The following is a 13,920-nucleotide window of genomic DNA, read 5'->3' as shown; positions in this document are numbered from 1 at the left end:
CGCGTTGAAGAAAAAGTATTCCTCCAGCAAGGGGTCAATAATCGCTGTCCTTATATCTAGAAGCTCTTTGGCAGGTTGGCAGGTTGGCAGAAACATTATATTCAAAATAGGTTACAAATAACGCAAAAAAACATACACAATAGCACAATTGTTTACGGGATCATAAAACGGCAGTCATCTCCTTCGGCGCCATTCTCAAGGTCCAGAATGTTTCAAAAGTAGTTTGCTTTTATTTCTATGCATTCATAATCACAGAAATAATACATCAAATCAAAACATGATGAAGTTACAGTAAGAATGGAAGTGTCTGTTACAGTTCCCCATTTAAGTACATATCTTCATAATTTGTTTATACAGCAGTAATAAAAGCATGAGGTCAAAACGTATCCTCTGTTTTTGTTTTCTAGCACCTTTTTCTATTCTTTTGAGCATTGATTAAATTAAGTACATTATTTTTGCATCTCCTTGGGTTATTCCTTTTAATGGTTTTGAGTGCAAGTACCTTTTGAACTCTACAAATTTGCTATCGCAAAATAAAAAAGTGTTTATGTTTATGAAGGTCTTAGGTCACATTTGAATATTAAAGAAAATGTATTTTCAAAAACACAATAGCAGTTTCATTCGTTTATGTAACTGTATGTACAAATGAAAAACCACTAAAACACTACAATTCAAATGGTAAAATCCATTAAATTAACACAATCACATAGATCATTCATTATTTCTTTGTTAAGGGCAGGTCTTAAGAAACATTATGAAACTATACAAATGTTTGTCAAAAGAACTAAATATGACTGTGCTTTGAGTTTGAGCTTGATTAAGATTAAAACAGCAATAAGCAGTATAACATCATCATTAGTCATTAGTGATGGTCCCCATGGCAACTTTCATGACATCAACACCCCCCTTTGAGTCCCACCGTGATCCACCTGAGAGACTGCAAACACTCTGCTTACTCACCATCATCTGGAGAGAGAGAAAAAGAGAGTGAGCGAGAGAGAGTGAGTGAGCGAGAGAGAGAGAGAGAGGGGGGGGGGGAGAGAGCGAATTAAGAATAATAATACAATTTTACTTATCAAACAAAATACGTTGAACAAAGGTACAATGATGCATTATACTGACCTTTTTCTTGAGGACAGGTTTTCTTCTTGTAGAAACAGTATGATCCCAGACAGATTGTCAGCAGAATGATGACTTCAGCAAGTTGGAAATAAACAAACACATTGAACCCTGTTCCTGGGGGACAGAAGGGAGAAGGTATAACACCTAAATTAACTACTCAGCAAATTAATCAAATCCATAAAAATGAACTGCAGTAAGATCTGCTTTCAACATAAAACCTACCTGCCCATGAGGAGATTTCTGCTGAATGTTCTGTTAAAGGGAGACAGCAGTAAAATGATTTATTGTGGCTGGGACGTGTTGAGCAATTACTAAGGTTTCATGCCTTAAACCAGTGGTTGACTCTATCACAGTCGTGGGGGCCACTGTTGAAGGGTATTATTAGCCTCAATAACCCACCCTGAAATCTTTGTCTCCTCACTTTATTGTTTTTAAAAGTTGTGTTTCCTTGCCAAGTTTTATTTACATACTTTTTTAAACTTTGGATCCTGCATTGCGGTTAGCCTCAGTTGCTGTGACAGCTACAATCTGTCCCGGGATCCTGCCAGACCAAAAAGCCTGAAGTTGTTTACCGTAGCTTAGCTACTAGCCTAGCTGGTAGCTATCAGTATCAAGCTAGCAAGGTTTCCCAACCCTTGTGTCTGGGACCTCAGAGGTTCCCACACTAATTGTGGCTGGATTCCCTGCTGCCTGTTACCTTTTCCCTGCAAACTGACCTGGCTGGAACTGCATTGTATGGCTACCAACATTAGCCGATGCTGTGACCAACAGTATGTGCAAAGACACTGCTTTTGTGTGGATTTAAAGAGGAAACATCTTTCTGCTTTTCAGATTTAGCCATTTTTGTGAGCTCTTTTTGTTCATTTCTTCATCCTGTAAGGAGAGAGACACAGAAGCCTAGCTAGCCTAGCTGGCTGTATTTCTCAGATGGAGGTCATTATTGAACATTTTCAATGGTGCAGGGTCTGTTTTTATTTTGCTTTATTCTGGGACAATGATGACCGCCCAGACTTTCAATGTAGCAACTGTTTGCATGCAGAGGACTGCAGACCAAAAATACATAAGTATTCAGACCCCTATGAGACTTGAAATTGGGCTAAGGTGTATCCTTTTTCTGTAACGGTCGTCTGTTGAAGAAGGTGTGGACCAAAGCGCAGCGTGGTAAGTGTTCATGCTTTAATTTCAACTGAACACTGAGAACAAAATAACAAAATAGAACAACACGAAACAGTTCTGTCTGGTGCAGACACATAAACAGAAAACATCTACCCACAAAGCATCGGTGGGGAAAAGCTACCTAAGTATGGTTCTCAATCAGAGACAACGATAGACAGCTGCCTCTGATTGAGAACCACACCCGGCCAAACACAAAGAAATGCAAAACATAGAAAATTAACATAGAATGCCCACCCAAATCACACCCTGACCAAACCAAAATAGAGACATAAAAAGCTCTCTATGGTCAGGGCGTGACAGTTTCCGTTGATCGTCCTTGAGATGTTTCCACAATTTGATTAGAGTCCATCTATGGTTAATTCAACTGATTGGACATGATTTGGAAATTCACACATCAGTCTATACAGTTGACAGTGCATGTCAGAGCAAAAACCAAACCATGAGGTTGAAGGAATTGTCCGTAGAGCTCTGAGACAGGATTGTGTTGAGGCACAGATCTGGGGAAGGGTACCAAAACATTTCTGCAGCATTGAAGGTCTTCCCAGAGCTGGCAACCCGGCCAAACTGATCAATCGGGGGGAGTAGAGACTTGGTCAGGGAGGTGACCAAGAACCCGATTGTCACTGAAAGCGCTCCAGAGTTCCTCTGTGGAGATGGGATAACTTTCCAGAAGGACAACCATCACTGCAGCACTCCATCAATAAAGCCTTTATGGTAGAGTGGCCAGACGGAAGCCACTCCTCAGTAAAAGGCACATGACAGCATGCTTGGAGTTTGCCAAAAGGCACCTAAAAAATTTCAGACCATGAAAAACAAGATTCTCTGGTCTGATGAAACAAAGATTCTACTCTTTGGCCTGAATGCCAAGCGTCATGTCTGGAAGAAACCTGGCACTCTCCCTATGGTGAAGCAATGGTGGTGGTAGCATAATGCTGTGGGGATGTTTTTCATCGGCAGGGACTGGGAGACTAGTTGGGATCGAAGGAAAGATGAATGTAGCAAAGTACAGAGAGTTTCTTGGTGAAAATCTGCTCCAGAGCGCTCACATCATCAGACTGGGACAAAGGTTCACCTTCTAACAGGACAACAACCCTAAGCACACAGCCAAAACAACGCAGGAGTGGCTTCAGGACAAGTCTCTGAATATCTTTGAGTAGTCCAGGCAGAGCCCGGACTTAATCCCGATCAAACATCTCTGGAGAAACCTCAAAATAGCTCTGCAGCGATGCTCCCCATCCAACTTGACAGAGCTTGAGAGGATCTGCAAAGATGAATGGGAGAAACTCCCGAAATACACGTGTGCCAAGCTTGTAGCGTCATACCCAAGAAGAATTGAGGCTGTAATCGCTGCCGAGGGTGCTTCAACAAAGTACTGAGTAAAGCGTCTGAATGTAAATGTAATAAATACCTGTTTTTGTTTTGTCACTATGGGGTACTGTGTGTAGATTGATGAGGGGGAAAAAACACTCGTATCCATTTTAGAATAAGGCTTTAACGTAACAAAATGTGGAAAAAGTCATGGTGTTGGAATACTTTCCGAATGCACTGTATGTAGCCTAAGAAACGAGGTTTATGAAATCAAAAACGTGCTAGTAACAGATGACATTCATATTCTGGATCTCACTTAGATAATTATTTGATAATACAGTGGAAGCAATACATGGTTTTAACATCTACAGTAGACAGAAATACCAATGGGGTGGTGTTGCAGTCTATATTCAGAACCACATTCCTTTAAAGCTTAGAGACTATCTCATATTAAATACTGTGGAAGTAATATGGCTACAGGTTCATCTGCCTAACCTAAATTCTATTCTTGTGGGAAGCTGCTACTGACCACCAAGTCCTAACAGTCACTATCTAGATAATATATGTGAAATAAAATAAAATAAAATAAAATAATGGAATTAAGAAATATATAAATATTAGGACGAGGAATGTCGGAGAGGCATTGACTAAAATACAGTAGAATAGAATACATTATTTACATATATTCAGTTGAGCATCCGGGTGGTAGCTAGTGATGGCTATTTAACAGTCTGATTGCCTTGAGATAGAAGCTGTTTTTCAGTCTCTTTCTTGATGCACCTGTTTTTTACTGTTGCGCCTTTGTCACCACACTGTCTGTGTGGGTGGACCATTTCAGATTGTCAGTGATGCCTACGCCGAGGAACTTAAAGCCTTTCACCTTCTCCACTGCGGTCCCGTCGATGTGGATAGGAGCGTGCAACCCACTGCTGTTTCCTGAAGTCCACGGGATAAGTTTTGTAGTGATTCTTATGTTGATGATGTAAAAAATATTTGCTGTTCTGTGGTGCAATGAGGAGCAACCAGACGCTGCACTTGATACATTTATGAATTTGCTGATTCCAGTTACGAATAAGCATGCACCCATTAAGAAAATGACTGTAAGAAATGTTATTCCCTTGGATTGGCGAGAAATTGAAAAATGGTATGGTTGAGACGGATGTGGCTGTAACGGCAGCCTTCCTCCTCTTCGTCTGAAGAGGAGGTGTAGCAGGGATCGGACCAAGACGCAGCGTAGTTTGTGCTTAACATATTTAATAATGACGATAAACGTGAACACTTAACAATTACAAAATAACAAAATGTGGCAAACCGATACAGTCCTAGCTGGTGCAGAGAAAACACAAAGACAGGAAACAACCACCCACAATCCCCAACACAAAACAAGCCACCTAAATATGATTCCCAATCAGAGACAACACAAAACACCTGCCTCTGATTGGGAACCATATTAGGCCAAACATAGAAACAGACAAACTAGACACACAACATAGAATGCCCACCCAGCTCACGTCCTGACCAACACTAAAACAAGCAAAACACACAAGAACTATGGTCAGAACGTGACAGTACCCCCCTCTAGAGGTGCGGACTCCGAACGCACCCCCTAAAACTCTAGGGGAGGGTCTGGGTGGGCATCTGTCCGCGGTGGCGGCTCCGGCGCTGGATGAGGACACCACTCCACCATTGTCTTTGTCCCCCTCCTTAGCGTCCTTTGAGTGGCGACCCTCGCCGCCGACCTTGGCCTAGGAACCCTCACAAAGGGCCCCATCAGACTGAGGAGACAGCTCCGAACCGAGAGGTAGCTTAGGACAGAGAGAGCTCAGGACAGAGAGGTAGCTCAGGACAGAGAGGTAGCTCCGGACGAATGGCAGCTCCGGACTGGAGGGCAGCTCATGACTGGAGGGCAGCTCATGATTGGAGGGCAGCTCATGACTGGAGGGCAGCTCATGTCTGGCGGGCAGCTCATGATTGGAGGGCAGCTCATGACTGGAGGGCAGCTCATGACTGGAGGGAAGCTCATGACTGGAAGGCAGCTCATGTCTGGCGGGCGGCTCTGGCAGCTCCTGATTGACTGGCGGCTCTGGCAGCTCCTGACTGACTGGCGGCTCTGGCAGCTCCCGACTGGCTGGCGGCTCTGGCAGCTCCTGACTGGCGGGTGGCTCTGGCAGCTCCTGACTGGCGGGCGGCTCTGGCAGCTCCTGACTGGCCGGCGGCTCTGGCAGCTCCTGACTGGCGGGCGGCTCTGGCGGCTCCTGACTGGCCGGCGGCTCTGACGGCTCGGGACAGACGGACGGCTCTGACGGCTCGGGACAGACGGACGGCTCAGATGGCGCTGGGCAGGCAGGCAGCTCAGATGGCGCTGGGCAGGCAGGCAGCTCAGATGGCGCTGGGCAGGCAGGCAGCTCAGATGGCGCTGAGCAGGTAGGCAGCTCAGATGGCGCTGGGCAGGCAGGCAGCTCAGATGGCGCTGGGCAGGCAGGCAGCTCAGATGGCGCTGGGCAAGCAGGCAGCTCAGATGGCGCTGGGCAGGCAGGCAGCTCAGATGGCGCTGAGCAGGCGGGCAGCTCAGATGGTGCTGAGCAGGCGGGCAGCTTAGGCGGCGCTGGGCAGGCGTGCAGCGCAGGGCAGACGGCCAACTCTGACTTGCTGAGGCGCACAGTAGGCCTGGTGCGTGGTGCCGGAACTGGTGGTACCGGACTGGAGACACGCACCACTAGGCGAGTGCGGGGAGCAGGAACAGGGCACACTGGACTCTCGAGGCGCACTATAAGCCTGGTGCGTGGTACCGGCACTGGTGGTACCGGGCTGAGGGCACGCACCTCAGGGCGAGTGCGGGGAAAAGGAACAGTGCGTACAGGGCTCTGGATACGCACAGTAAGCTTGGTGCGTGGTGCCGGAACTGGTGGTACCGGGCTGGAGACACGCACCACAGGGCGAGTGCGTGGAGGAGGAACAGAGTTCTGGAGACGCACAGGAAGCCTGGTGCGTGGTGTAGGCACTGGTGGTATTGGGCTGAGGGCACGCACCTCAAGGCGAGTGCGGGGTGCTGGAACTGGAGGCCTGGTACGTGGCGCCGGCACCGGAGAGCTGGTGCATGGGGCTGCCACAGGAGAGCTGGTGCATGGGGCTGCCACAGGAGAGCTGGTGCGCTGAGCTGGCACAGGACGTGCAGGGCTAGGGAGGTGCACAGGAGGCCTGGTGCGTGAGGCTGGCACAGTCTTCACCAGACGGCTAGCCCGCACCTCAGGACGAGTATGGAGACCTGACTCAGGTGACATCAAATCCCCGACACGCTCCGTCGGGCGGATGTGGTGCCTCATGCACCAAACCAGCAAATCCCTCATTTCTCTCTCCTCCAATTTCCCCATTAGATCCTTCACAGTCTCTACTACGCTCACCTCCAATACCGCCCTCACCGGCTCTGGTTCCATCCTTGGCTCCTTACGGTAAGCAGGGGGAGTTGGCTCAAGTCTCCTACTTGACCCAGCTACACTCCCCTTTAGTTCCCCCCCCAATACATTTTTGGGGGAGCCTCTCGGGCTTCCAGCCGCTCTGCCTTGCTAGCGCCTCATAATGCCGCCTCTCTGCTTTTGCTGCCTCCAGCTCTGCTTTGGGGCGGCGACATTCCTCTGGCTCTGCCCAGGGTCCTTTACCGTCCAGCTCATCCTCCCATGTCCATTCCTGAACTCGCTGCTGTTGCTGCTGTCGCTGCTGCCCGTTACTACGCTGCTTGGTCCGAGTTTGGTGGGTGGTTCTGTAACGGCAGCCTTCCTCCTCTTTGTCTGAAGAGGAGGTGTAGCAGGGATCGGACCAAGACGCAGCGTAGTTTGTGCTCAACATATTTAATAATGACGATAAACGTGAACACTTAACAATTACAAAATAACAAAATGTGGCAAACCGATACAGTCCTAGCTGGTGCAGAGAAAACACAGACAAAAAGAAACAGACAAACTAGACACACAACATAGAATGCCCACCCAGCTCATGTCCTGACCAACACTAAAATAAGCAAAACACACAAGAACTATGGTCAGAACGATTGGCAAACGTACTGCAAATTGAGAAATCATGTGACTAAACTGGATAAAAATATGAAGAATCTGTACCATGAAACAAAGATATATGACATAAACATTGATAGTAATAACCTTTGGAACACCTTAAATGAAATGTTGGGCAAAAAAGGCAAACTCAGCTCCATCATTCATTGAATCAGATGGCTCATTCATTACAAAACCCACTGATATTGCCAACTACTTTTATGATTTCTTCACTTCCAAGATTAGCAAACTTATGCATGACATGCCAGCAACAAATGCCAACGCTACACATCCAAGCATAACTGACCAAATTATGAAAGACAAGCATTGTAATTTTGAATTCCGTAAAGTGAGTGTGGAAAAGGTAAAAAATGTATTGTTGTCTATCAACAATGACAAGCCACCGGGGTCTGACAACTTGGATGGAAAATTACTGAGGATAATAGCGGACGATATTGCCACTCCTATTTGCCATATTGTCAATCTAAACCTACTAGAAAGTGTGCCCTCAGGCCTGAGGGAAGCAAAAGTTATTCCGCTACCCAAGAATAGTAAAACCATCTTCACTGGCTCATATAGCCAATGTGTCTATGTATAAGGATGACTCAACACTATCCATGTCAGCTACTACAGCGACTGAAATGACTGCAACACTTAACAAAAAGCTGCAGTTAGTTTCAGAATGGGTGGCAAGGAATAAGTTTGTCCTAAATATTTCAAAAACTAGAAGCATTGTATTTGGGACAAATCATTCACTAAATCCTAAACCTCAACTAAATCTTGTAATGAATAGTGTGGAAATTGAGTAAATTGAGGCGACTAAACTGCTTGAAGTAACCCTGGATTGTCATAAATGTCAATGGAGAGCTAACATTAATAATATGCATGTCAATCTCTCATGGCTCGAAGTGGAGGAGAGATTGACTTCATCACTACCTGTTTTTGTAAGAAGTGTTGACAAGCTGTTTAAACTAATAGCACACAGCTCGGACACCCATGCATACCCACAAGACATGCCACTAGAGGTCTCTTCACAATCACCAAGTCCAGAACAGACTGTGGTAGGCACACAGTACTACGTAGAGCCATGACTACATGGAACTCTATTCCACATCATCAGGTAACTGATGCAAGCAGTAGAATCAGATTTAAAAAATGAAAATACACCTTATGGAACAGCGGCTACTGTAAGAGACACACACACAGGTACAGACAAACACATACGCACACAAACGCTAGCACATGCACTCTACACACACGCTTACATTGTAATATTGTTGTATGGTCGTATTCTACATTTTGTATTGCAGATATGTAGTGGTGTAATAATGTTATATGACGTGCTGTTTATCTTTTGTTCCTTAATGTGTTTGGACTCCAGGAAAACTATCTGCTGCCTTGGCAACAGCTAATGGGGATCCCTAATAAATAACAATACATACAGTTAATATTTAAAAACCCTGCTGGCAATAAAACATTTAAAGGAATCACATATCTGAGTTGAGATTTGACAAATGCTATGATGCTGCTACTTCAAGAGAGTCGTTCCGTGAAATTAGTCCCTTTTGGGTAGTGTAACCAGAAAATGAATCACTAATCTCTCGAGCAGCTAGATGTCCTTTACCATTCGGCCATCAGATTTACCACCAATGCTCCTCATTGGACACATCACTGCACTCTATACTCCTCTGTAAACTGGTCATCTCTCAAGACCCACTGGTTCATGGTTATTTATAAAACCCTCTTAGGCCTCACTCCCCCTTATCTGAGATATCTACTGCAACCCACATCCTCCACATACAACACCCGTTCTGCCAGTCACATTCTGTTAAAGGTCCCCAAAGCACACACATCCCTGGGTCGCTCCTCTTTTCAGTTTGCTGCAGCTAGATACACATGGCTTCTGGGCTAGGGTTGGATGTGTGTTGTGTCAAGAAGCAGTGTGGCTAGGTTGGGTAGTGTTTCGGAGCATGGCTCTCGACCTTTGCCTCTCCCGAGTCCGTATGAGAGTTGCAGTGTCACAAGACTGTAACTGGATACCACGAAATTGGGGAGCTGCAAAAAACACTCAAACTGGACAGTTTTATCTCAATCTCTTCATTCAAAGACTTAATCATGGACACTCTTACGGACAGTTGTGGCTGCTATGTGTGATGTATTGTTGTCTCTACCTTTTTGCCTTTTGTGCTGTTGTCTGTGTCCAATAATGTTTGGTGCTGCTACAATGTTATGTTGCTAACATGTTGTTGTTATGTTGTGTTGCTACCATGCTGTTTTGTCATGTGTTGCTGCCTTGCTATGTTGTTGTCTTCATGTAGTGTTGTGTTGTCTTTCTTGTTGTGATGTGTGCTTTGTCCAACTTTTTTTTAACACATTTTTTCTCCCCAATTTCGTGGTATCCAGTTACAGTCTTGTGACACTGCAACTCTCATACGGACTCGGGAGAGGCAAAGGTCGAGAGCCATGCTCCGAAACACAACCCAACCTAGCCACACTGCTTCTTGACACAACACACATCCAACCCTAGCCCAGAAGCCATGTGTCAGAGGAAACACCTGGTCAGCGTGCACCTGCGCCCGGCCCGCCACAGGAGACGCTAGTGCGCAATGAGACAAGGATATCCCTGCCAGCCAAACCCTCCCTAACCCAGGCGACGTTGGGCCAATTGTGCATCGCTCCATGGACCTCCCGGTCACGACCGGCTGCGACAAAGCCTGGGCTCGAACCCAGAATCTCTGGTGGCTGTCACGTTCCTGACCTTATTTCCTTTGTTTAGTATGTGTTTAAGTGGTCAGGACGTGAGCTGGGTGGGCATTCTATGTTATGTGTTTCTATGTTGGGTTAATTGTATTTGCCTGATATGGTTCTCAATCAGGGGCAGGTGTTTTACGTTTCCTCTGATTGAGAACCATATTAAGGTAGGCTGTTCTCACTGTTTGTTTGTGGGTGATTGTCTTCCGTGTTAGTTTATGTACCACACGGGACTGTTTCGTTTTGTCTAGTCTGTTCCTGTTCGTGCGTTCTTCGTTTTATGTAAGTTCTCATGTTCAGGTCGGTCTACGTCGTTTTTTGTTATTTTGTCATTTATTCAAGTGTTCTTCGTGTTCGTCTTGTCTAAATAAATTCATTATGTCTTCACAACACGCTGCGTTGTGGTCCGATCCATGCTCCTCCTCAGACGAGGAGGAGAACAGACGTTACAGGTGGCACAGCTAGCACTGGGATGCAGTGCCTTAGACCACTGCGCCACCCAGGAGGCCAAATAAAAACATTTAAAAAACAATCACATGAAATAAAGACAAATCTTTGGCAAAGCAAAAAAATAAGGCTTCACAATAATGGTGAACACTTGGAGACATTTTGGGATTATGTGGGTTAAAATATTCCTCGAAGTCACAGAGGGACATGTCAAAATGCTGCATTTTGGCACGTTAGCAACTCTTTATTCATATTAAAAATTGGAGATATTGAATTCTCCATGTGGTCTATATTAAAGAAATTATCAAATAGCTAATAATTTTGTGGAACAACCCTAGAGGTCATGATTATGATGACGATGACGTCAATCATAATAATAATAATCATCATCATCATCATCATTATCAATATAATCTTGTATTATTGTGCATGATGTGTCTGTTAAATTAAACATAATGAAAAAGAGAGTATAGGATTGAAAATGTCATGCCGCGGGCCCTTACCAGTGGAGGTTTTACTGGTGGGGGACTCAACAGTCGCCACTGTCGCCACTGTTGTAGTCTCAACAGTCACAGTCGCCACTGTTGTAGACTCAACACACAGAGTATTACCAGTGGCATTCACCCACTCTGATACTCTTGTCCCGTTGGATGAGGTGCAGTTAACATATATCAGCCCTGTAGGCAATCCAAACAACAGTAATCACATGCGTATCTAAATTACATGTAAATACTGGCAAATGGATAGTGCTGTTTCGATACAGGTCAATTCTTATTGATAAGAATTGATCATCGATCATTATAATCATTAATCATTATAATCATTAATCATTGATTTTGTTGATCATAATGTTTTTTTAACAAAGTAAATTGAACAGTAGATTACCTGGACAAGGTAAGATTCTCCTGCTGACAGTATCACTGCTGATGTAGTTTCTGATGGTACAGGTGAGATTTCCTGACAGGCCTTTCTTCAGAGTGATGGTGTTTGTCTCTTCACCAGGAGAGGTCTCAGTGTCTCTCAGTGTCTGTCCATCCAGAGTCCAGCTGTACTGGGTACCATCCCCCTCAGAGGAGCAGGACACCCTCATCTCTCCATGGGACAGACACTCAGAGGACAGCTGAGGAGAGGACACTGGAGCTGTGGGGGAAGAAGGATATGTAACTGTAGTATGAGGGCAAAACACATTAGAACACAACACCAGCCATTCTTCTTGAAAGCCACAGAAACTACTGTAGTCAATAGGAGCAGCAGATTCATGACACATAATGACTGCATTTCAAATAACCAACAGATTATTTAATGTTGATGGATGTGGTTATTACTCTATGTACCAACTACAGTAACATATGAAAATAAAATGACTCCATGGTTACACATAAAATGCATTTCTCATAATTTGTATTATTAGGTAGCCACATATTTGTAGTTTAGCCAGAGCAATAGCTTGTCAAAGTTACCACTTGTAATAATTATTTGGCAAGTTATTATTTGGTAAGATAGTTATTTACCTTCGATGAACAGTTGTAGTCCTCTGGTCCCTGATGCTAACCCTACTGAATTAAATGTTTCTAGCAGGTATTCACCAGAATCATTCCTTCTTGTGTTATTTAACCTAAATGTCCCATGGTTTATAAAGTGTACTCTGTCTTTAATGGGGGTGTATTTTATTACCCATTTGTCCTTCTTCATTCTGAGTATCTCTGTTTTATTACCAGTTGAGCCTTTATAAAATGAGAGTTCACCATATCTCGTGGCATCAGTCACCAGCTGGAGATAGACAGTTCCTCCCAGAGCTCCATAACACTGAGATCCATCTTCTCTAGCATCACAGGAAGTCTCCAAGCCTGAAGATCAAGAAGAAAAGACAATGTAGTGATTATCACTGTTCTAACCCATGTCAAGTCATGTATCATTTTACAGATGAGGATACAAGTTACTAACGGTATAACCAAACCAACAGCATCAACATAATAGGGATCATTAAGTCAGTGATCATTATCATGGAACAGTGAGTAAAGAGACAACTGTCTTCTACAGTGTTCTGAATATTGTCTATTATCATCCGTCATTTCTGCTACATAATATACAAGACTCCTGATATTATATTCTGCATAAAAGAAGAGGGAAACCAACACATATAAAGATGTTTCTTACCATGAGACACTCCTGCTGAGATCACCAACAGTCCTAAAACAGCCTCCATGTCTCTTTACAAGTCCTTTATTTTCTATTCAGAGCTGAATTTCCATAACCTGGTAATGTTTTACAGCATAAACAAAACCAACACAAGGAAAGTATGAGAGAGAGCTCTTCCTGCCACTCAGAAGACCTCAACCAGTTTGTGACAAGCATAAGAAGAAGTGTCATTTTGACCCTATTCATAGGTTCTGACTCTGATGAGGCTCTTCCTCTTTCCTCTAAGTCTCACTTATTCATTATACAAACTGCCAGGCTGGCTATATTTCTCCTGTGTGATGGATTTAGATAAGATGTCAAACACAGTATGTGATAAGTGAGGCTAGTTTTGAGTGTGAAGAAGATTTTGGCGCCTGAGAATATAACACTTCATTCGTCGTGTCAGGGCAGTGGTCAGCTCTCACACACTGCTGTCCAACACTGACATGAATACACTACATTCTTCTTCACAATTAGTAGGCTTTTTCACTTCATTTTAGATTGTGAAAATTTAAAAAATGAATAGAGAGTGAGGTAGAAAAACAGGTATTTGAGAGGAGGAGAGGTGAGAGAAATAAGAAGTGAAACAGAGAGGACCAGCAGATCAAAGTCCATTGTTTCCCTAATAGTGGTTTGTGACTCTCTGGTGTCTTCTGCCGGCTACAACTGATTCCTTTTGGGTTGCAGCTGTTTGCTAGACACAATAACATGTTGTAGATGGAAATGGTTAGTATGGCTGTATGTTGAGACTTTAAAGGGTAAAAACATGTTCAATCTATAACAGAAGGACTCACTACGGCCAGTGTATACAGTTTAGTTGTTCATGTACATTTAATGAAAATACAAATACATTTTGTTACGTTACAGCCTTATTCTAAAATGGATTCAATCT

General features: G+C 44.3%; 1 protein-coding gene across 6 annotated transcripts; it reads right to left on the bottom strand.

The window, feature by feature from the left end:
• Window positions 1-210: 210 nt before the first annotated feature.
• On the bottom strand, window positions 211-13,196 carry LOC139581423 (pregnancy-specific beta-1-glycoprotein 2-like). 6 transcript variants are annotated; one of them, XM_071411172.1, is made up of 7 exons: window positions 13,008-13,196; window positions 12,362-12,697; window positions 11,736-11,990; window positions 11,354-11,527; window positions 1,345-1,374; window positions 1,123-1,236; window positions 211-966 (listed from the first exon to the last, which is right to left on the bottom strand). In XM_071411172.1, exons 1-7 carry the CDS (start codon window positions 13,054-13,056, stop codon window positions 953-955), a joined length of 972 nt encoding a protein of 323 aa, XP_071267273.1. In that variant the 5' UTR covers window positions 13,057-13,196; the 3' UTR covers window positions 211-952. The 6 variants fall into 6 exon arrangements, with proteins under 6 accessions (XP_071267273.1, XP_071267275.1, XP_071267278.1 ...); XM_071411174.1 differs by having other exon boundaries at window positions 12,596-12,697; window positions 13,008-13,186; XM_071411177.1 differs by having other exon boundaries at window positions 12,525-12,697; window positions 13,008-13,053.
• Window positions 13,197-13,920: the final 724 nt, after the last annotated feature.

The sequence above is a fragment of the Salvelinus alpinus genome, chromosome 7 (assembly GCF_045679555.1).
Source record: "Salvelinus alpinus chromosome 7, SLU_Salpinus.1, whole genome shotgun sequence".
In the NCBI taxonomy this organism is placed as follows: Eukaryota; Metazoa; Chordata; class Actinopteri; order Salmoniformes; family Salmonidae; genus Salvelinus; species Salvelinus alpinus.
Note: the sequence above shows the minus strand (reverse complement) of the source record. Positions and strands in the feature narration are given on the sequence as shown.

Excerpts from the sequence above, each read along its gene's own strand:
- LOC139581423 (XM_071411172.1), bottom strand. The coding sequence starts at position 13,056 with ATGGAGGCTGTTTTAGGACTGTTGGTGATCTCAGCAGGAGTGTCTCAT. Across the intron at positions 11,991-12,361 it reads ACTACAACTGTTCATCGAAG|CTCCAGTGTCCTCTCCTCAG; the intron begins GTAAATAACTAT and ends CTTCCCCCACAG. Across the intron at positions 11,528-11,735 it reads GAGAATCTTACCTTGTCCAG|GGCTGATATATGTTAACTGC; the intron begins GTAATCTACTGT and ends GATTGCCTACAG.